This window comes from Narcine bancroftii, chromosome 1, assembly GCF_036971445.1.
Source record: "Narcine bancroftii isolate sNarBan1 chromosome 1, sNarBan1.hap1, whole genome shotgun sequence".
NCBI lineage: Eukaryota > Metazoa > Chordata > Chondrichthyes > Torpediniformes > Narcinidae > Narcine > Narcine bancroftii.
Window position 1 is genome coordinate 408,545,321 of NC_091469.1, and position 24,100 is coordinate 408,569,420.

General features: G+C 39.3%; 1 protein-coding gene across 3 annotated transcripts in view; it reads right to left on the reverse strand.

The window, feature by feature from the left end:
- The window catches only part of rapgef5a (Rap guanine nucleotide exchange factor (GEF) 5a), a 242,463-nt gene that overhangs the window by 174,541 nt on the left and 43,822 nt on the right, over positions 1 to 24,100 (reverse strand). For all 3 annotated transcript variants that reach the window (XM_069913870.1, XM_069913871.1, XM_069913872.1), the window contains exons 2-5: positions 14,833 to 14,886; positions 13,665 to 13,771; positions 13,200 to 13,321; positions 7,373 to 7,544 (exon numbers count right to left, since the gene is read on the reverse strand). In XM_069913870.1, coding sequence (XP_069769971.1) covers positions 7,373 to 7,544; positions 13,200 to 13,321; positions 13,665 to 13,771; positions 14,833 to 14,886 — 455 coding nt within the window. The remainder of the gene's footprint in view (positions 1 to 7,372; positions 7,545 to 13,199; positions 13,322 to 13,664; positions 13,772 to 14,832; positions 14,887 to 24,100) is intronic.

Sequence of the window (24,100 nt, forward strand, 5' to 3'; positions counted from 1 at the left end):
TGCTGACTGGCTGCATCATGTCCTGGTCTAGGGGTACCAATATCTCTGAGTGAAAACGCCTAGAAAAGGTAGTGGACACAACCCAGTACATCTCAGGCCAAACTCTCGCCACCATCGAGAAAATCTACATGAAATGCTGTTGTTGGGAGAACGACACCATCCAAGCACCCACTCAGTTCTCACTGCGGCCATTAATAAAATAGGTTTAGATGCCACAAGATTCACACCATCAGGTTCTGGAACGGTTGCTACCCTTCCACCATCAGACTCCTTAACAACAAATTCATCAGAGACTCTCACTTTGCACATTATTTTTTAATGAATATTCTTCTTCTTCCTGCATGGCACAGTTTGTTTACATTTCTCTCTTTGTCTCTAAGTAGAAATTCTACTGGTCTGCAGGAAAAACAAATCTCGAAGTTATATGTGATGTCATTTATAAATTTGAATTTGAACTTGATATTAATCTCATGACGCTGCTTCACATTAGCCTTGGGTTTATTTTTAAATTTAAATTTAAAATAATTGGCTAATCTGCTATTATGAGCCAAATATTCTCTGCAATGTTAATAAAACCGAAATGCTGAAAATCTGGAATTAAACCAGAAAATGCAGGAAATACTCTGCTGGTCAAACAGTATCTATGGAATGATTCTGTATCTATGGAAAGAGAAAGAGTTTTCAGGTCATAAGCCCTTTTTTTTTCAAAACCTAGCCTGTCCTGATGAAGAGTCTCTGATCTGAAACATTAACTCTGTTACTGTTTCCACAGATTGCCTGATCCTGTTGAGTCCTTTCAGGATTTATTTTTATTTTTTTTACTCTGTGAGTTCACTCTATTAAAAATTTGAGCAATTACAATAAATGAGTAAGATATGTTCAACATGGGTTTATGAAAATATATTGGTGATCAAAACAGTACATGAACCTGAAAGTGGTTACTTTCATTTGTCGCATTATTTCCTGCTAGATTTATTTATTTTATAAAATGTTATTCTGGTCTTTCACCACTCTCTAATTTCCTGAAAAGGTGGGTGTTGTATAGATCTATATATGCTAGCAGTCTTTGGAATCACATTAAGTAGTGGCCAGCTCTAAATGTGCACATTGTTTCTGAGAGGTCATTTTATGTGATAGTGGTTTCACTGGGAAGCAGGGATCACTTATCGTAATATTCATTAAAATTAATGAATTATAGATTCGGGAAATGTTTCAATGATTCCAGGAATGCACGCCCAGCTATTTCTTTAACATGGTCATTCATCAGCTATATTACCAAGATTGAGTTTTCCACACGTGTTTCTCATTATGAATTACTGAAGCATGCATTCATATAGCTTGTTAAAAAAAATCTGAAGGTTTAATGAAATAGAGGTGATGCCTCAGATCAGGTGGTGGGAGAGGTAAATATAATCAGTAAGTAGGTCACACATTTCATTCAAATATTCCTATAGGATTCTAAAGTTAAATATGCCTAAAATGTACCACATTGCAGGATACTTTCACTTTAACCTATCTAACTTTAGCATTCATGATTTCTACCCCAGGATAAACCCCATACCTTTGGTGACTAGAACTACATACAAGACTCCAAATGCGGCCTAAACAAAATTTTAGACAATAGCAAAATGGCTTCCCTACTTTTATATTCAACAATCTGATCAATTCAGGCAAATATACCATATTCCTTCCTTATCCCCGATCTACTTTTGTTGTCACTTGTAGGAAGCAATGGGCTATCACCCCGAGAACCCTTTGGAAAGGTTAAAACCTTGTGCTTTTGATTCTTAGTTAATTTTGTGCTTGTCTCTTTAAGAAAGACTATTGTTTGTAGTGTTACCATAGTGACTATGATGTAATATGTTGTACTATCCCCGCAGACTAATTGCATCTAATTCTTCGACGATTGTGTGCTCAAGATAATTTTCTTTAAATTTGTCTTATTTCTTCTTGTATATCTCTTTGAAATTAAATATCATTGTATCTTTAAATATAGCCAAATGCTTTGTTATTTCATTATTATGAAAATCTTAATGCAAAGTTATGCAAAATGTTTATCCATTTTATCAACGACATAAAGCTGCATCTACAAAGTTTGGTCTATGGGGGGTAGAGGGGGTGGCACGCCACATGATGATGTGGGGATAGACTTTAATTCTCTACTCTCCAAAAGTTTTAAAAAAGAGTCAAAAAGCCTGAACTGATTGAAAGAAAATAGAAGAGGAAGCTATTGTAATGCCTATAGAAAAATATACAATGTCACCTAAGAAAAATAAAATGACCGTTACTTTTGAAGAACTTGAACAAGATAAAGAAACTGATAACTTGAGGAAGGATCCTAGAGCTGTCCAGAAGGTAGGTGGCTCTGGGGATAAGCCTGGAGCTGGGGAGACCTTGGACACTGCTGTCAGTGTCGCCTGCCACGGGGAAAAAAGTGGCTCTGCACATGTGCAAGGAGTCACGCATGCGCAGAGCACAGAAAAAAATGGAGGCAATTTAAAAATAGGTTCAAGATGCCTCCAGCTCCAGTGATCAAGAAGAGGAGCTGGAAGGAGAAGAAGAAGAAATGTATGTTGAATGGAGAGTTTTGCCCAAAAGACAGGAGAAAATAATAGTCTTATATATCCACAACAGAAATGAAGAGGTATATGGATACTTTCCAGCAATCTTTGCTACAGTTAACAATGGAAATTTAAAAATGTAATGAGAGTGTAATTGAAAATAAAGGTTCTACGAAAAAGGTGGAGAGAATGTCATCGCAAAAGGAACAAAAATCTGAAGTGATGGGTAAAAAAAATTAAAAGTAATGAATTTTAAATTCAGCATGTTAAAGAGCAAAGGAATAAAGTTCAAGCCGATGCGGCCACAACAGAAGATTAATTAACTCAAAAAATTGATATGTTAGAAAATTTCAGTAGAAGAAATAATATAAAAATTGTTGGCCTTAAAGAAGGCAACGAATGGCAAGATATGAAGAGATTTTTACAATGTTGGATTCCGCAAACTTTGGGGGTAAATGAATTTCAAGGAGATATTGAGATTGAAAGAGCTCATTGAGCATTACGACCTAAACCGCAGCCAGATCAAAAGCCACATTCGATTCTGGTCAAGCTGCTTCATTATAAAGTGAGGGAGAAGATCTTGGAGCTGGCCGTGAAGCAAGCAAAGGAGAGACAATCACCATTAATTTATGATGATAATAAGATTTTGTTTTACCCTAATACAAGTTTTGATTTGTTGAAAAAAGAATTCAATAATGTTAAATGTGTACTATGGAAAAAAGGTTACTTTTGTTTTAAGATTCCCAGCAGTCTTAAAGGTTTTTGTTCCTGATGGCAAAAACAGGTTTTTAATGAAGCGAAAGTGTTTACAGATTCTCTGCCTGAGAAAACGAGATGAGAGCTGGGAGATATCTGAAGAGAGGGAGGATGCTGAAAGATTGCATTTGGGGATATATAATGAAATGATATGTCTAGGAGAAGAGAGAATATTAGGGAGGAAAGTTTTTACCCAATATATCTGTGTAAATAATGAATTGATAATTGTGAGATTGAATAGATTTGAGGCATAAGAGATAGCATAATATTTTGGGGGAGTTAGGTGGGGGGAATGAGCCTGGCCTCTACAGAATCTAGTAAGCGGGTGTGGTTTTTGATCCCAACTCCTACAGATCAGGGGTGTAAAGACATATTGTTAACAATGTACATCTGGGGGGGGGGGGGGGGGGAGGGGGTAGGGTTTCTTTCATTTTCTTTGTTTCTTTTCTTTTTTCTCTTTAATATACCTGAATTTAACAATTGTATTTAGTTAGTATTTTGGATGTAGGAGGAGTGGACGTGGAAAGTTGAATGATTACTGGATTTTATGAAAGATTAGATGGCTGATAAATTGAATTTTATTAGTATTAATATTAATGGGATTCAGAATCAAATAAAGCAGAAAAAATTATTAGTTTATATGAAAAAATTAAAACAGACAGCTTTTTTTTACAGGAAGTATATATATACGAAAAAGATACAAAATTGAAATTAGATAAATAGCAAGAAAATTTTTAAGTATTGCAATAGCAGTTGCAAAGAAATGTATTGCGATATCATGGACAGATGATCAGGAAGTGCTACTAAGTAGATGTTATAGTGAGATGCAAAATTGTATACCTTTGGAAAAAGCTACATATAGTTTAAGGAAGTGAGCTGAAAAATTTTATAGTATTTGGAAACCATATAAGGATTTTATGAATAATTTTCCGTCCACCTCTTCTACCTTATCCACTCCTCTTAATAATAATTAATGATTGTATATGCTAATATTATTGTATATTAAATGGTAGGTGTTTTCTTTTTTCTAACTTTTGGGTGGGAGGGGGGTTGAGTAAAAAAATTATAGGTTTTTTTGTATCATTGGATATGGATATTTGATTAATGTTTTATTCATTGATTTTTTTCTGTAATGATACAAATAATTAAATAAAATTTTCAAAAATAAAGTTTGGTTTATTGGATTAATAAAAGAATATTTCAGAATATCGTCCTCATGTCTCCTTGAAGATGACACATTTTGAAATTATGAAATATTAGAACCTAGAAAGTGTCATCTATTCCCTCTGTCCATCAGTGCTCCTGAGAGTACTTCCATTTACTGTATACTTTCTTTTAACATATCGTCCCAAAGTGCAACACTTTACAATTGACTGGATTAAACTCCATCTGCCATTCCTCTGCCCATATTTCCAACTGGTGTACATCCTACTGAATCCTTTGACAACCTTCCTCACTATCCATAACTTCACCAATTTTTGTGTCATCTGCTAACAGACTTATTAGCTCGTCTACATTTTCATCCAAATTATATATATATACATAAATTTTCCTTGCAATATACACCAAATTTTATTCAAGGTTATTTATATACATTTTGGTTTGACCATGTAGCATTTACAGCTCTTTTTATACATAGTTCCCCATTTCAGGGCACCATAATGTTAGGGACATTTGGCTTCACAGATGTTTGTGAGTACTCAGGTATGTTTAATTGCTTCATTAGTGTAGGTATATGAGAGCTAGGCTTGCTTCTAAGCTTTTGATCATCTTTGGAGACTGTAGTTGCCACTTTTCAACATGAGGACCAGAGTGGTACCAATGAAAGTCAAAGAAACCATTATGGTACTGACAAACAAGAATAAAACAATAAGAGACACTGCCCAAACCTTAGGATTACCAAAAATGAATTATTTGGAACATCATTAAAAAAACAGAGCATTCTGGTGAGCTCAGTAATTGCTAAGAGACTGGAGGCCAAAGAAGACATCCACTGCTGATCACAGAAGAATTCTCATCATAATGAGGAAAAATCCCTAATGCCTGTTTAACAGATCAGAAACACTCTTCAGAAGGCAGGTGTGGATGTGTGTATGACTACTGACCACAGAAGACTTCATGAAAGAAATACAGAGGCTACACTGCAAGATGCAAACCACTAGTTAGCCACTGAAATAGGATGACTAGATTACAGTTTGCCAAGAAGTATTTAAAAGGGCCTGCAAAATTCTGGAAAAAGGTCTTGTGGACAGATAGACCAAGATTAACCTGTGTCATACTGATATCAAGAGCAAATAAGGAGGCGTATAACATACCACCTTATCTGTGAATCATAGTGGTGGGGTCTGGTCATGTGGCCTGGTCATGTGTGGCTGCCTCAGGTATTGGTGCACTTATCTTCATTGATGATGGCAGTAGGAAAATTAATTCTGAGGTGTACAGAAACATTTTATCTATTCAATTTTGACCAAATGCCTCCAAACTCATTGAATGGCACCTCATCCTATAACAAGACAATTATCCCAAACATACTGCTAAAGCAACAAAAGAGCTTTTTCAAAGCTTAAAAATTGGAAAATTCTTGAATGGCCAAGTTAGTCACCCGATCTAAATCTAATTGAGGATGCTATCCATATGCCGAAGAGAAAATTTAAGTGGACGTGCCCAAAACAAGCTGGAGCTGAAGATGGCTGCAGTAGAGGCCTGGCGGAGCATCGCCAGAGAAGATACTCAGCACCTGCTGAAGTCTATGTATCGCAGACTTCAAGCAATCATTGCATGCAAGGGATATGCAACAAAGTACAAACATGACTACTTTAATATATATACTGTACCATAGCAATGTCCTAAATATTATGGTGCCTTGAAATAAGAGGACTATGTATAAAAAAGTGCTGTAATTACTACATGGTCAAACCAAAATATATACAAAAAACTTTGAATAATATCTGGAATGTGCACTCACAGACCCTCAGTCATAGTGATAACATTACCCAATTTTCCAGTTTTGATTCCAGTCTCCCCTCTCCATAGATCCTGTGTGTCCTAAACTTATGAGGGACTTTGTCAAAACTCCATGTTGACAACATCCTCTGGTTTTCCCTCATCAATCACCATCATGTCCTCAAAAAAAAGCTCAGTCAACCTTGACACATCAACTCCCCTGAACAAATCCACGTTGACTACTCCTAATAACCCCATGCTTTTCCACATGCAAGTAAGTCCTATCCCCAAGAATCCTCTCAAATAGTTTCTCGACCATTGATGTTAGGCTCACTTGCCAATAATATCTTGCCTTGTTTCTATTGCCCTTATTAAACAAATGAACAGCACTGGCTGCTTTTTAGTTGTCTGCAACTTCACCTATGGATAAAGAGGATACAAAGACATCTGCCAAACCCTCAGGAATCTCCATTTTTGTTTCTCTGAACTATCTGTAATGAATCCCATCAGGGCATGGGGACTTATCCAACTTACCACTCTATGATCTTGGTATCCCAAATATCCTTTTCCTTAGTGAATTCTAATATGAAGTACCTTCCTCTGATTCCAGGCATTAATTCTCTCCTTTGTCCTTGAGTGGCCCTACTCTTTCTTGAGCTATCCTCTTGTTTTTAAATGAAAGCCTAAAATTGCTCAGGATTCTCCCTAATTCTACTCACCAAGGTCATGTCATGTCCTTGATTCTAAATGTCATATGTAGACTTTCCCAATCACAGCTGCTCCCAACCTACTCTTCCCAGCTCCCGCCAAATACTATTGCAATGAGCTTTTCTCCATTGTGTACCTACCCTAATATCCAGGCTTATCTATATGCTCAGTCCATCAGCCCCACCATGTTCATTAACCTGACCCTGTCTTTTTGTTCCTTTCACACCTCACCTCTACCTTCTCCTCGATCCCTCCATTTGCTGACTTACTGCTTTGGTTCCCAATCCTTGCCAGGCTAGATAAATTCCCCTGAGTGACATAAGCAAATCTCTCTGCGAGGGTGTTGGCATGGGCCTGATCTCTAATGAAGAAAATATTCAGATAAAACCATAAAATATACTAACATTATCTGCGGATTTCTTCTCGATTGTACATAAGGGACGATGTGCCCAAGAAGTCTTACTCCGTTTTTCCATTCCTCATCCTTTCCAAAAGGGCAGCCCAGAACATCACATTCATCATTTGAAAACTGGTAGCAGATATCTTTATCTTCAAAACTCTCTTGGCTCGTTGTTGCTGTGAAAGAAATACTCAATGATTATTTTGTGATGCCTTAAGTAGCCAAAATTAAAACTGTCGAAACTATGAATTGTGGATTTAGTTTTGCAGAAATTATACTGAGGATTTTGGTCCTCCAGTGTGTATTCTATAGTGTGCAAATTCTGTCCCAGAAATTATATTAGCAGTTTTCTTTTCAGTACTACATGAATGTAAATTTATTTAAGATGGGGTGAAATGAGTAACAACTGTATCAGGGATGTTCTCCATCACCCGAGAAATTGAAACAACTATTGTCTTACAATACGAGGACAAAAAAAGTACAGGGATACCTTGTATAACACAGTTTTGAACAGCGTGGGTTTTGATATAACGCACTCTATAATTTTAATATAGCAATAACCAAAAATAGTTAAATGTTATTAATATTGCATTACCTACAGTGGCACAATAATTTAAAGTGTTCCCCCCCCCCATCCCTCACTCACCTCTGATGGCGTCAGTGTAAGTTAAGATGTTGCCCCATGTGGTGTACTCCTCTTCCTTGTACCTTCGTCTCACTGCGAGCCCCTGAACGCCCCACAGCTTGGACATCTCCCCATCCTCCTCTCCCCCAACCACTGTCTCTGAGCCAGCAGACTGGCCCTGCAGCCGAGGCCAGAGGTGGCGGTCTTTACACACCACCAGGCAATTTATCTCCCCACCCTGCTCCAAATAATGCCCCAGAGAGCTGATCCCTCAATTAGGATGAACGATCCCACTCCCTCTGCTCTTCCTCCCCACGCCTCTGACGTCAGTGGCCAGGATGAAACTGTCTCTCAAGGTGTCCATGATGAAAAAAGACTTAAAGAAGTGAAAACTACATTAGAGACAAATAGTTTCTTAAATAAACAATGTTAATTTCTTGCCAATAAATACCTCTGCAATTTTTCAGTTTTATATAATCCCTCTTAAATATCTTATGCTCATGTTTGTATAAGAGTTCTAGATAAAAGAATAAATAATTATAGGATTGGAACGTATTGCATTAAAGAACACGGTAATAATGCTTTGAACAGTGCAGTTTTCCATTGCACTGAACTTGTTTGGAACTGCTAACCGTGTTATAACTTGCAGAACTTTCAAAACTGCTCCACCATTCATCAATAGCATGGCCTGCTCCTTTATTTTATCACCATTTTACTGCAGTCACTGAATCCCTGAATAAATATCACTGTTTTGAAAAAACTCTTGTCTGAGTTCATAGTCCTCTGGAGTGAAGAATTCCAAAGATTCACCACCTACTTCCTGATGTGACTTCTGCTTCAATTGTGTTTCTAAAGGGAGATGAGCACCAAATGAAACCAGTCTATGTGGTCTATTGTTATGATATTTTTCAAAAATTTGTTTTCCATTGGCATATTTTATTGGCATACGATATTTCCAAAGCTCTCTTTTATTCCCCCAACTTAAAGAGTCACTTTCACAACCACTGCATTATGCGACTGGTGAGCAGGGATGGCTATGATCCAAGTGCATGTCAATGGAACTAGATGGAAAATAATGGTTCGGCGCAGACAAGGTGGCCCAAAGGGCCTGTTTCTGCACTGTAGCGGTCTGTAGTTCCCTGATGGCAAGAAACTAAGGTTATGGACATACATTGTATTCATTCTTTTATTGATCATCTTACACTTGTTTGCACCAATTGATTAAAATATGAAATTCTTTGTTTCTGTTTCTTGTGGCTTGTGCTATTGCTTATTTCAATATCTATTGAAAACAATTAATATTTTGCTCATGTAATCTCTCTCCTAAACTATATCAAATATAAAAAGTTCAATGAAGGTTAAATGAGCTTTTTCCAGTAGGAAGCCATTCCCAATATGGTTATTAATCATCTTAATCTTTAAACTAAAAAGAGAACAATTGCTTCTTCACCTACTCCCAATAACAATGATTCCCTCCTCCCCTCTGTAGCATTCTCCCATCACCATGCAACAGTTTCCAGAAATTTAATCATGGTTGCTTCAATGCTATTCAAAAGAAATGTCCTTTCATGAAGTGAAAAAACATAAATGATAATTTCTGGATTATTTCCCATCGTTTTCAAAAGCCACCTAGAAGTGTTGTGATTTAAATCACATTTGCACATTAGATGTGAATTCCACATCAAGCACACATCAAATGATATTGTTCCTTCGACAATGCTCCAAGCATTGCAAATGAAATTAGGCCACATTGTTCCAAGAACTCTCTTGCCATGTACTCCTGGAACAATAGTTTTCATGGTGATTTGCCAGATGAGAGCTCACAAAAAGTTATATTAATTCCAATTACATTTTCGCTCCTCAGGTACCCCCTTATCCTCACTATCTTCCCCTTCCTGAACACCCCACCTAATCCTCAAAATTCCCTGATGCTTTCAAATCCCAATTCACCACCTTCTGAATTCTCTAAATATCCTCATTGGTGACTCCATGGAATCCCACATTGTGACTTTTCTCCAAAAGTAGTTCCCTCATGAGCCAACCAGATCCTGCCCCAGGACATGATCAAAGTTCCAGTGGCTAAAATCCCGTTTGCCTTTGTCTTAATTGAATAAACTAAAACAGAACCTCTTTCAGGACCCAATCAGACCTCCAAGACACAATCGTGTCTTTCTTGAACCTGGCCTTGGTTCCAGATTTGCCAATGCCTCATATATACTGAAGTTCAATGAGACAGGGCAGTAGCCAAAATGGCCTGCAATAACAAAATAAACACCTTTCACAATCAAGCATAGTATCTAGACTAACATGCTTTTCAGATAAGATATATCTCTTAATGCAAGTAATGTTGAAGAGTTTCATTCCCTGTATCCTGACCAATTCTGATCCATCTAAAGATTATTAAAAACAGATTATATGATCATTGTCCCATTGCTATTTATGGAAACCTTCCACTTACAAATTCTCTGCCATGTTCTCTGCATCAAAACAATGACTACACTTCAAAAGACTGCTGAAAGATTTGAGGGTGACTAATGCTATGCTTTAATGAAAGGCTGCACAGATAAATCTGGGAACTACAGACCAATGGGCCTAACATCAGAAGTGGGTAAGTTTTTGGAGGAGATTCTGAGAGACAGTATATACATGCATCTATAAAAGAAAGGACTGATTATCAACATGGCTTGCATGTGAAAAGTTGTGCCTCACAAATTTGATTTTTTGAAGATATGACCAAGAAGATTGATAAAGGCAGGGTGGTAGATGTCATTTATATGGACTTTAGCAATGCCTTTAATAAGGTTCTGCATGGTAGACTAGAATGACATGTTTAGATCACATGGGGTCTGTCCATTTGGATACAGAATTGGCTTGATGGTAGAAAACAGAAGGTGGTAGTGGAAGGTCGTTTCAGGGTAGAGGCCAGTAACCATTTGTGAATCACAGGGATCATAGGTACACATAGTAGTGAAGAAGGTGTCTGGCATGCCAGCCTTTATTGCTCGGCTCACAGCCATGCCATTTTCAAACCTTTTTTTTGGCTTTGGCCCCCTTAGGACTCAGCTTAACATTTATGGCCCCTTCCCTGTGAAGCAGTAAAGTTCACTTGGGTTCTTTTGTACTTATCTCCTACCAACTACACTAAAAAAAATTATAAATATTTTGTCATTTAAGTCCATGATTCAAGTCCGTTAAATGTGCTGAGCCACATTTGAGAATGGCTGGTACTAAAGTATTGAGTACAGGAGGTGTGATGTGACAGCTGTACAATATGTCGGTAAGGCCAAGTTTGGAATACCATGTGCAGTCTGGTAGCCTTGCTATAGGAAAGATATCAGTAAATTGAAACAGTGCAAATAAGTTCACAATAATATTACTGGGATAGGAGAGCTTAAGTTAGAGGAAGAGGTTAGAGAGGACATTTCTGCCTTGATGTAGGAGGCTGAAGAGTGATCTTATGGAGATATATAAAATCATGATGGGCATAGATAAGGTGAATACTTTCAGTCCTTTCCCCAGGATAGAAAAGTCTAAATCTAGAGGGCGCTAATTTAAGGTGAATGAAGAAAGATTTAAAAGGCATGTAAGGGGCAACATTTTACATGCAGAGGGCAGTGAATGTATGCAATTATCTGCCAAAGAAAGTAGCAGAGACACACACAAACACACCATTTAGACAGATTCATGGATAGATATGGGTTAGAGGGTATAGGCCAAACGCAGGCAAATGGGACCAGCTCTGATGGGCAAATTGGTCGCCATGGCTAAGTCAGGCAAAATGCCCTGATTCATACTGACTGAAAATACATAATTGGCCATAACATGTTCTTTTGTTATCCTGAGGTTATAGAAGTTGCTCAGTAAATGTAATTCATTTTAACTTTTTAGAGTGGATATGGCTTGTACTACATAGTATTGCAGTAATGAAGTAAACTGCCCTTCAATCAAGTAGCTATTTTGTGTATTCACTGTGGCAAAATCACCATTGTTTGTCTTTACAAATAGAGGTCACTTACCACTATTTTGCATTTAATTAAGCCTAAATGAGGAAAACTCTAAGTTATCCAACATATTTTAGTTATATCCACAGAATCTTCATCAATGAATCTATTTCATTGATGTCTATTCATTTTGAACATTGTAAATATCGTAGATGGAAGGAAGAACCATCTACTGTAGATAGAAAGGAAACTATGTTGGCACTAATGTGCCCACTACAGGATGTGTGGATTTGAATCAACATCAATCATCCATCTTTCTGGAACTATATCTGCAACATCTTCAAAGACCTACAGTAGCTTATTTAAGAAAATACTTGGTATTCAAATCATTTCCAGACTTGACAAGCTGATGTGATGCTCTCTGGCCTAGTTTATGGTTTGACTTTATGTTTCATAATGGAATTCTTAATGAATGATTTATTGCTAATCATGTATGCTTGAACCATTTATAAACAATAGCAGTAATTATGAAGTTTATAATTTACAGCTATTTCATATTGTATTATATGAACTAAAAATGCAGAAACAGATCTAAACGAAGATACATTATCACACCTCCCATAATTTACTTTAATCATTTGCATTGTAAGAGGGGAACTCGGAGCATATTTCAGAGGGAAATGTAGCTCTGTTGAATTTATTACAATTGAACTCCCTAAGAGGAGACAATGATTCACCCTTCCTGACTAAAAGAAGTTAATAAAGGTAAAATCATTATGAAAATGGAAAACACAAGGCCATTTTTGCAGACTTGTGTGTGTTCTGAGCTAATTTTATGATATAATACTGCCCAGTGTTAGAATTTTAAAAGTGCGCCACATCCCACATTGCAATACATACTCACTCTTTCTAATCCTCTGCCTGCCACCTTGAGCAAAATGGGTCTGCATCTCCAACTGTTTTCAAATCAACATATCATGGTTTAATATGATAAAGTTTTAATCCACATTTCATAGGTCCACAGGTTAAAAGTATTTTGATATTTTCAGATATCTTAAAATAACCATGCAAATTAGAAGAATTTCAGTAGCATGCATGTACAGTCAATACTCATTTCTCATGAACCCAAGGTCCACCTGTGAACAGGTGGTGGTATCAATGGAATCAAAGTAAAACTAGGATGAAATTGGCAAATCACAGTAAGAGAATTAATTATCATTTGTCTCCATTGCCAAGGCACTCCATACAGAAACATACTTGATTACCTGAAGATACAATCCCCAGTTCAAACAAAATCTGCCAGATTCCTTGCGCCTTGGTCCGTGTGTCGACGAATGAACACTGATCAAGTAACCACTCTACCATTTCAAAACCCACACAGCTCTTCCTGTTGAGAAAAAGGCCAAACTTTCAATTTTAAATATAGTAAAAACACAAAATGCAGGAGAAGCAGGTCAAACTGTCCTTTATGTAGCAAAGGCAACGATACATAACCAACGATTCAGGTCTGACCCCTTCAAAGTATTCAGTTTTAAAGAAGTTTATTTTGATAAAGAATACTTGAAATTCATTTTGTATAGTCCTGCTATGAAATGTTACTATATTTATTCATTGGTATTCTGCAGGATATACTGGGGTTGATTTTTTTTCAGAAAACCTTTCATAAACTTGACAGTTTCCATGGAGCATGTTTAACATCCATCTCCACTGGCTAATTTATTTTTACTTACTTGAACTTTCCTGTATCAGTTAGATGATCTTTCAGTAAGTGATGTGCCTGTGATACAAAACGATCTCTTAATGCTCGTCCTGCACAGCAAATGGTCTCTGAATATATCTATAACAAAGAAACAAGTGGTAGGACAAATTGATAAGATCATTGTGAAGTACAGGATATATGGCTTTGCAAAACAAAACAAGGTACTACTATTAAAATTTATTATATAACTAGCTGGGCTACAGCTCAGGTATTGCATCCTGACCTCTGGTACAAACCCCCTTGACTATACATTGCTAAGACCTACCAGATGAGTAATACTTTCTCCACACAATACTGATCCTATCTGGCCAAATATCATGGTAATCTACCAATTCACAATATTAACATATGATTTTACACCTATTCATTATCCTCCCTGACCACCAAGACCCTTCCTTGCCTAACACAATCCCAGTGAAACTGAAGCTAGCCCCTTCCCCTCCCCACTCCCCTTTATAAGGTCCTAACACCTGACCATCATGCTAACTCCTCAACTGGGCCTGATCCTGGACCATTCTGCCATCCATAGTGTCAATGTCTCACCCAGGGCCAGTCCTGGAACCTCCTGATATCCTTTGTCCATTCCATAATCCAGGGAAAGGACAGACATTGAATGTGCAAGACTGATGCCATGGACCTCATGACATATTACAGGAGTGAATGAACGAACAGGATATTTGTCAGCCTCCTGTGAACCGGCTGAGTGATGTGACTCTATTTTCAATACAACCATTATATGTTGACACAAGTTGAGGTAAAACCTCAATAAGAATGAGACCTAAAGGACATAATAATAATACTGATACAAGTTTCCCGATAAACATCAGTGTCAAACAAATCTCCCTAGCAATTCTGTAAGCAATCATAGCTGTCCAAATTACCCTCAAAGCTGTAATTGCATTCAAGATTCAGATAAATACATAATAGATCATCCAGAATTATTACCCACTTTGTAGACAAAAAACTCCATTTAATGAATTATCTACAAGCAACGAACAATTAATTGGGATGATTGATTATAGAATTCTTATTCTTTGCACAAATAGTTTAATTGGGCAGATGTTCTCTTTTGTTCATCTCATTTCATTTCTGGGTATGAAACAATGAACTAATTAGCCTTTTCCTACTCTACTGCTTACCTTTCTTGTGGAATTTGACACAAGGGAATCAGCATTCTTTTCCAAGTTCGCCATCTGCTGACCAAAGAATATAAATATTCTTATCATGCTCCAAAAAATAAAATCAGTCAAAATCTTGTAAAACGTGATAGAGCCCAGCAGCACACCAATGTATTGCTTTGGTTCACAAAACTAATGCACTTTAATTTAGTTTAAAATATGGTTGCAAACCTGAAACTATGCACAATTTAATGCAGGAGCAAATTGTATTTAGTTGGATATTAGCTGGGGAAATGGTACATACTGAGGATCCACAGATGATGTCATCAGTCGAAAAATCAAGTTGATATTTTGATAAAGTCTTGTTTAAATTTAATTGTATGATGTTCATTGCTTTCTAACAGTTTGAGCAACACATTCAATTGAAGTGTGGGGCTCCAATTGCTACATCAACCTTTTAAAGTTGTTGCACATTGGGTATCAAATCTAAGATGCACAAGCTCAGACGCAGGATCAAAGATGTAACAGCACAAGAGCAATAATATCCTTGTGAAGCAAAAGACACAATACATGGAAATCCACTTCCCCACAAATTGCAAAGTTTCAACGGATCTTAGGTGACATGGACAACAAGGGAACACAAGGATCATTACTAACCTCCCTCCTGTTAATGTCCTCACCCAGAGACCTGAGGTGAATAATGATAATGATGAGCTTATTCATTATACACCAAAATTCTTAACTTTTAAAAAGATTTAGACATACAGCACAGTAACAGACCTTTCCAGCCTGTGATGCCGTGCCATCCAAATATACCAATTGCAGAATAACTAAAGGAACTGCTCACACTAACCATCCAAGACTCTCATATTCATGAAACAATATTTAATTTATATCAGTGAAATACTTGTCCTGCGCATGTATTGTTTGTCTGTATGGGAGTGATGTCTGGTTGTATTTTCCACCAAGGACCAGAGAACACTGTTTTGTCAGGTTCTACTTGAATGTGTGTTTGCACCAAGGTCTGGAGGACGCTGTTTTTGAAATTTTACAATCAGATGACAATAAAATTGACTTGACTTAACCTCCAAACCCAGTACATTTTTGGAGGGTGAGAGAATATCCATGTTGACGCATGAAGAACATACAGAGATCACCTGATTCCAACCCTGGTTGCTGGCACCATAAGAGCATTGCACTAACCACCATGCTTATTTTCTGCAGATGAGAGGCACTTTGTAAAAAAAAATCTACAAAAACAACCAGGAAGCATCTATAATAGTAGTTAATTGAATTAAAAAGAGACAATGAATCCAAATAAAAATAGATAATAAAATAGAAAATAAATGTGGAGATAGTCCTTTTGTGGTGTTGGATCAGTTCCAGATTAGTCAATTTATGAGCCCAATAGTAGTTGGGAAGAAACTGTTCTTCAACCTCAAGGAAAATTTCGGCATAAGCATCAACTTCAATTCATATTAACAGTTGATATAGTCATTCTTTTATTGCCATGTAATAAAACAGAGAATGTAATATTACATGAAATTTCCTTTAGTCGACCCTAAGGCACACAAAGATTCCTTACAGTCAGAGAAAGAGAAGGAAAAGAGAGTTGGCTAGAGTTATTATTGTATCTATGGATTTGGCTCAGCATCCCAGCAGCCTCCACATCCACAGAGCCTTCCATCCAAATCACCATACCCGCAGCCTCCTCATCCACACAGCCTTCCATCCAAACCACCATTCCCGCAGCCTCCACAGTCACACAGCCTTCCATCCAAACCACCATACCTGCAGCCTCCACATCCACACAGCCTTCCATCCAAATCACCATACCCACAGCCTCCTCATCCACACAGCCTTCCATCCAAACCACCATTCCCGCAGCCTCCACAGTCACACAGCCTTCCATCCAAACCACCATTCCCGCAGCCTCCACAGTCACACAGCCTTCCATCCAAACCACCATACCTGCAGCCTCCACATCCACACAGCCTTCCATCCAAACCACCATACCCGCAGCCTCCACGTCCACGCAGCCTTCAGTCCAAAGCACCATTCCCGCAGCCTCCACATCCACACAGCCTTCCATCCAAATCACCATTCCCGCAGCCTCCACAGTCACACAGCCTTCCATCCAAACCACCGTTCCCGCAGCCTCCACAGTCACACAGCCTTCCATCCAAACCACCATACCTGCAGCCTCCACATCCACACAGCCTTCCATCCAAACCACCATACACGCAGCCTCCACATCCACGCAGCCTTCAGTCCAAAGCACCATTCCCGCAGCCTCCACATCCACACAGCCTTCAGTCCAAACCACCATTCCCGCAGCCTCCACAGCCACACAGCCTTCAGTCCAAACCACCATTCCCGCAGCCTCCACATCCACACAGCCTTCCATCCAAACCACCATTCCCACAGCCTCCACATCCACACAGCCTTCCGTCCAAACCACCATTCCTGCAGCCTCCACAGCCTCAGTGCAACTTCTCGTGGCACAAGTGATTACTGCACAAATTCCCCAGCAACTTGGATGGAGGGCAAAAATATGCTCCATGAGTTATGAAATATGGGTGGCACAGTAGTCATCACTAACCCTTTTTTCACTGGCATCCCAGTTAACTGGCCATTCAGCGTCCCAGTTAAAGAAGCTGTTTTTGTTGTTCCCACTGGGAACCGCAACCACGACACTACCTGCTTTCACATTGACCACATATCATCTCCAGGGATAGGAGAGTCTACCTTCAACCAGAAATATCCTGTGTGACATAGCATGCAAAAGCAGGAATGACATCATCTTCTTCTGAACAATGGCAGACTTCAGACAGGTCACTTTATTTGAAATTGTGTGACTGTCATCAGTCAGGTCTTATCAGCCTCCTTATCTGCCAGTTGGTTCAAACAATGGAGAAGCCCAATCAAACACATTTATCTGCTCTTAGGTGGAAGAATTTTATTGATATATTCAGGAATGATCTGGGAGCAATTTGAGGAGGAGAGTTGGGCTGTGCTGAGAAGCCACAGGAGAAAATGTCTGGTTATAACGTGGTATTTTGAAAAGGTACATAGTAGCAGAAGAACGTGGAAGGGGAAGAGACCTCAAGGACCCGTGGTTTGGGATGAAGTCCTGGATAAATACGACGATTTGCAGTGACGTCAGAATCTTAGAATGTGTTGTGGTATTTTTGATATTATTGTGGGAATCCTTGAGCTGCAGCTGAGGTGTAAGATCACCAACTGCTGAAAGGCTCTGGAGTCTCGGATCAGACTTGCAATAGCTTTGTGGTGGTATGCCACTCTTGTGAGTATCATTCCAGTTCAGTGTGGGTATCACCGCTGTATTCATGTTGGTGAGGCAAGTGACATTCACGGTGAAAAAGCTCCTCATGAAATGTTTAATTGAGCTGCCGAGCAGAGACCTTCTTCAAGAGTTGATCGATGCTTTTGAAAAAAGGGGTAGATATCCAATGTGTGCTGGTGCCATTGATGGCACACATCTTCCCATCATTGCCCCACATGAAAATCAATCTTCCTTCTACAATTGTAAATGTTGGTACTTAATTATTCTGCAAGCTGTTGTCAATCACAACTGCCGATAAGGATGATGAACCCATTAATATCGGTTGTCCTCATTTAATAATTTAAGCCTTGTGTCACTTTGAGTTTCCAGCTTCACAGGTGTGAATGTGGGTTGGCCTGGTTGCACTCATGATGCTCGAGTTCTTATCAACTTTTCCATTTACAGAATGGCTGAAGATGCAGGTGGTTATCTAATTTCCAATGACATAAGTGAATATTACAATGTACAATGAAGCTTTCAACATGTACATGTAATCATATCAGGTGTTAAATAAAGGCCTCAAGTATTTTCTTCTGTGCCTTGTACTGTACGTGCCCATAATTTCTCATTGCTCTGCCATAGGTTTACAAAAGTGGTGATGGTGTGGAAATCCCTGCACATTTGATCAGGGACCCAGCCTACCCACTGAGAAAATGGCTGATAAAGGGGTTTGTACAGTAACTATGACCTGAGCTCTGGGTGAACGGTTGTGGAGAATGTGTTTGGATGTCTCAAAGGCTGCTGAAGGTGCCTGTCTAAAAGAATGGACATTAGTACCACCTTCATGTCAGAGGTTGGTGTTGCCTGCTGTGTCTTGCTTAACATTTGTGAGATTAACAAAGAATACTTCATGGAGGAGTGGATGACTGTTAAAACAGATCTCCCTCCACCAGAAAGAGTTCCTTACAAGGGTCCAATAGGCCATGATCATGAGGCTATTATGACCATTTTATGTGGAAGTGAGGCAGACATCTGAGGCATGTCACCTAAATATCAATAAAATGTTATTTTGCATCTTAGAACGTAATGCATCGAGAAATACTTAAAATGTAAGAATAAAGTTAGGAAAGTCATGTATATCATTTGTAAACATTGACATAAAATGAAAATAAAAGTAGTGCATCTATAATTTATGGACTTAAAATTGAACGTAAGTGTTTGGATCTTTTAAATCTCTGGTCTGTATGAACATTTAAAAGTCATGAATGCAATAGAATGCAACTCTAAATTCTAAAAGTTTGCAGTTCACATGTACAAGTCAAAAATAAATAAATGAAATGTATTGAACTGCTCATCAATGATTATAGTTATGAACAAATGTAAACATTCTGACTTTGAAAATAAACATCTGATTATCTAGCAGATCATGTGCAACTTTTCGCTTGGCATTCTCATCACTCTTCTTCTTCCTCCAGAAATGGGATGTAAGAAGAATGGAAAGAGGAAATGAGGGAGTCATCTGCTGAACCCTCACCACCATCCTGCAATGGGTGTGCCATTCTTGAGGGGATTGTGGCAGTGGGCATGCAGGTGGGCTTCACAGGTGCAGGAAGAGGACAGTGGGAGAAGGAGGGATTTTGGAAGGAGACAGACTGTGGAAGGTGGTAGGATGGAGGAGAATTGTATGGGGGTGGCTGATGGTGGTGAGAGGATGGAGGGGTATTAAATGACGCATATGGCTGCTGGTAGGAAGAAGCTGGTAGAAGGTAGGATGAAGGAGACTGGCCAATGGTGGAAGGAGACTGGATGGTGAAGGCCCAAGGCTGGTCACGGGAAATTATATCGATTGATGATGCCAGGTTCCTCATCAGACCGGTATGGGCCTACATCACCTGCCGGAATCTCAGTGACCAGGCATGATAATACCTCATTATTTGCCTGCAGGCATCACGTTCCTGACTCTGCGCCTGCAGCTGCGCATTCAGCTCTGCCTGCTTCAGCCTCTCCACCATCTCCACCTGCCTCTCCCTACGCTTCCATTTTTATTCCTGGTCTACCAGGTCTATATCATGTAGGAGCCCTCGGAGTTCCATTGCCACCTCCTGCCTTTTTGTGGGCTTCCTACGCTTCTTCCTCCCTTCGGTTCCTGAATAGCAGTGCAATCTCAATATAAGATTTAGATGCCACATCATGTCCATGAACTCAGAAACAAAATTTCAATGATGAACAGATGAATTATGATTCTTACCAGCTTCTGGTACAGCAGCAGATGAGGTCCCTCTTTTCTGGGCAGTTGACGTCTGCTTGTGCAGCTGAGATACTGACAGTGAATGAGGTTGCGGAATGGTTGTGGGGGGGGGGCAGTGAGATGGCAACTTGGGAAAATGAGGGAAGAGGGGTGGTTGGGGCAGACAAGGTATAAGGGGCATCCGGTTCCTCCACCTCCTCGTCTTACTCCTCTTCCGGTTGCAAACTGGGTTCAGGAGATTGTTCTGAAGCCCCCTCACTAGGCTGCATGTTGGCTACCAAGGAGAAGGGCTCAGCTTGAGTGATGGCACCCCAGATACTATATGCCTGGTTGAAATAAGGCCAGTCCAAATGGTCCTTCGCATTCCTCCCATAGTGCTCCATTACCTGATGAAATCTCCCCTAAAGTGTCTTCAGTTTATTTATAAACTGGGTCTTGATCCTATTAAACCTCATTTCCCTCAGCTTGGATGCTATCCACTCACAAAACCGGCTGACAAATCATATCCTACAGTCTCCTCCACCCTCAGGGGGAGGAGCTCTAGCACCTCTATATCAGTTTGCAGCCATAATTTAAACTTATTTCTGAATCTAAACTTTTTATATCTGAAATTTTTATACTACACTCTTTTTTATACTGCACACCAAATTTTTAAACTGAAATCTTTTTAATTGCACTTCTAATTGAGGAGAGGAGGCACTGTCAGCCTTAACCTCAGGACTCCAGCAGTCTTTCTCAATATGCTTCAACACGAGGGTGAATGTGTTCACGCAAAAATGTGCATCATTTTTGTTCTGGGATGCAACTTGTCCTTTTTTCACTGGGTTAATTGGCACACCAGCGTCGGCTGCCATCGGCAATGTGAGAAGGGGTCGAGGCCGTCAATCCCCAGTGAGATTTTGCATGATTTGATGCCAGTGTACCAACTGATTCACTTTTCCACTGGACCTTTAACCAGTAAATTGGCCATCAATTCCCGAAAGAAGGTGCCAGTGATAAAGGGGCTACTGCAATTACGTGGTTTCAGAGATCCAGCTTTGAATGTGATTTTGGGTCACTCTCATGATAATGTGGTTTTCCCTCTGGGGGGCTCCAGTTTCTGTAATTTAGACCTACCCTAACAACATGAGAAACAGTTAAATGGCACACGAGACGGAATACGTTACAGGGCTACTAACAAATAAGGAAAGTGACAATTAGATTTATCAGTTTATGTTCTTAGAAACTAGCAAGGAGCTGATGGGATGAATGGCCTCCTCCTAGTTCATAATTAGCAACTTCATAAAATCAATCATCCCATGTTCTGGGTAGTCTCACTGATAGCAAAGGTGATATAATTGGGTGCTTTAAAAACAAGGCCTCAGACAATAACCACAATAATTCTTCCCCCACCCCCAGCACCATCACCACCCCCAAATTCTCCTCTTGCATGCTGTTGGATATTGGCCCCAGTAGAGCCCTTGAAAAAAGCTGAGTCAAAGATATTAGGGCATTTTTTAAGGCAACATCTGGTTAATCATAATCAGTGGACAAAAAAAGAGAAATTACTTCAATTTATGCAGCGTCTTTCTCAACCTCAGGTCCCATAATGTTTTATTAGTGATTTCAAAGGCCAATCCAATTTGGAATCCAGAGACACTGCAAGCTCTCAAAAGCGCCCCTCTCATAATGAATAAAAGGTGTGTTTTGAAAACCTGTTAGTGATCAATGACCATATAATCTATTTATGCTTCTAATAGCAGACATGACTTCAGTGAAATGTGTAATCCAAATGATTTGTATTTCTAACAATACAGCACTCCTTCAGTACTTTGCTTTTTTTTTGTGTGCTTTGTTAAGTAAGTTAAGTAAGACTTGAAAACAGAACTTTCTAGTTCAGAGGCAAGAGTGCCCCCAAATGAGCCACAGGTTCAGCAAAATTTGACCTTGCTTTCTCAACTCTTTGAGGATATAACTGGGAGATTTGATAGAAGGGAACCTATTAAGATAAATGTTTTATGTTTTAAAAATACATTTGCCAAGGTGCTATAATAAAAGAATGGTGCATGGAAGGAAGTAACTACCTGAGTACCATTGGGATCTGTTCTTGGCCCACAGTTGTTCACTATATATATATATCGCCAAGGCAAATAGCGCCTTTGGAAGACTACACAAAAGAGTCTGGAAAAACAACCAACTGAAAAACCTCACAAAGATAAGCGTATACAGAGCCGTTGTCATACCCACACTCCTGTTCGGCTCCGAATCATGGGTCCTCTACCGGCACCACCTACGGCTCCTAGAACGCTTCCACCAGCGTTGTCTCCGCTCCATCCTCAACATCCATTGGAGCGCTTTCATCCCTAACGTCGAAGTACTCGAGATGGCAGAGGTCGACAGCATTGAGTCCACGCTGCTGAAGATCCAGCTGCGCTGGATGGGTTACGTCTCCAGAATGGAGGACCATCGCCTTCCCAAGATCGTGTTATATGGCGAGCTCTCCACTGGCCACCGTGACAGAGGTGCACCAAAGAAAAGGTACAAGGACTGCCTAAAGAAATCTCTTGGTGCCTGCCACATTGACCACCGCCAGTGGGCTGATAACGCCTCAAACCGTGCATCTTGGCGCCTCACAGTTTGGCGGGCAGCAACCTCCTTTGAAGAAGACCGCAGAGCCCACCTCACTGACAAAAGGCAAAGGAGGAAAAACCCAACACCCAACCCCAACCAACCAATTTTTCCCTGCAACCGCTGCAACCGTGTCTGCCTGTCCCGCATCGGACTTGTCAGCCACAAACGAGCCTGCAGTTGACGTGGACTTTTTACCCCCTCCATAAATCTTCGTCCGCGAAGCCAAGCCAAAGAAGAAGAAGATATATATATATATATGTGAAAAATAAATAAAAAATTTTTTAAATTTAAAAAAACCTGGAGGAAGGAACAGCATGGAAAGTTTCTAAATTTGCAAATGATAAAGGAAATAGGTGGAAGGGCACATTGTAAAAAAAATACACTTTTTTTTTACAATTGTGTTTTCTTGACAGCAATGTCGGAAAAATATTTGAAAAATTTAACGTAAATTAACATTACTACTCACCTTGTGGTTGTTTATACTGCACGCCTTAAGTTCCTGTGTGTGTTAGTCCTAGTGCTTTTACGTGGAGCAACATGGCCTGCATCAAATTCATGAGGTGAGTTTTGCGGTACGATTTAGACTGGAGGCTTCCCCCGAAAAGTAGTAGGGGGTCCTGCAGGATAAATCATGGTGCAGGAATTGGCTAAAAATTCCTGCAATTTCCTTTGTAGACTGCCCATGTAACGACAAATTTTGTTGATTGTGCCATTACACACCTGCAGACCAAACACCATATTTGAGATATAAATATAGTGAATGAATAGACAAAAGGCTGGCAAACAGAATTTATTGTGGAGAAGTATAAGTTCATGCCCTTCGGTGAGAAAAATCGAAAGGCAAATTATTTTTAAATGGAGAAAGACTTCAAATGAGTAAAGAACAAAGGAAGACAAGTCTTAATGTGCACAAATCACAAAAAACTATCAGACAGGTCCTACAAGTAGTTAAGGCAAGCAGCATCGTAGCTTTTGTTGAAAAGGGGTTGGAGTCTAAAAATAGGGAGGTTTTACTGCAAGTGTACAAGGTGTTAGAGAGGTCTTATGTAAAATATCACATACCACAATTTTAGTCCCCTACCTGAAAAAATTATGCACTCATACTGGAGACAGTACAAATACGATTCACCAAGCTAATTCATTGG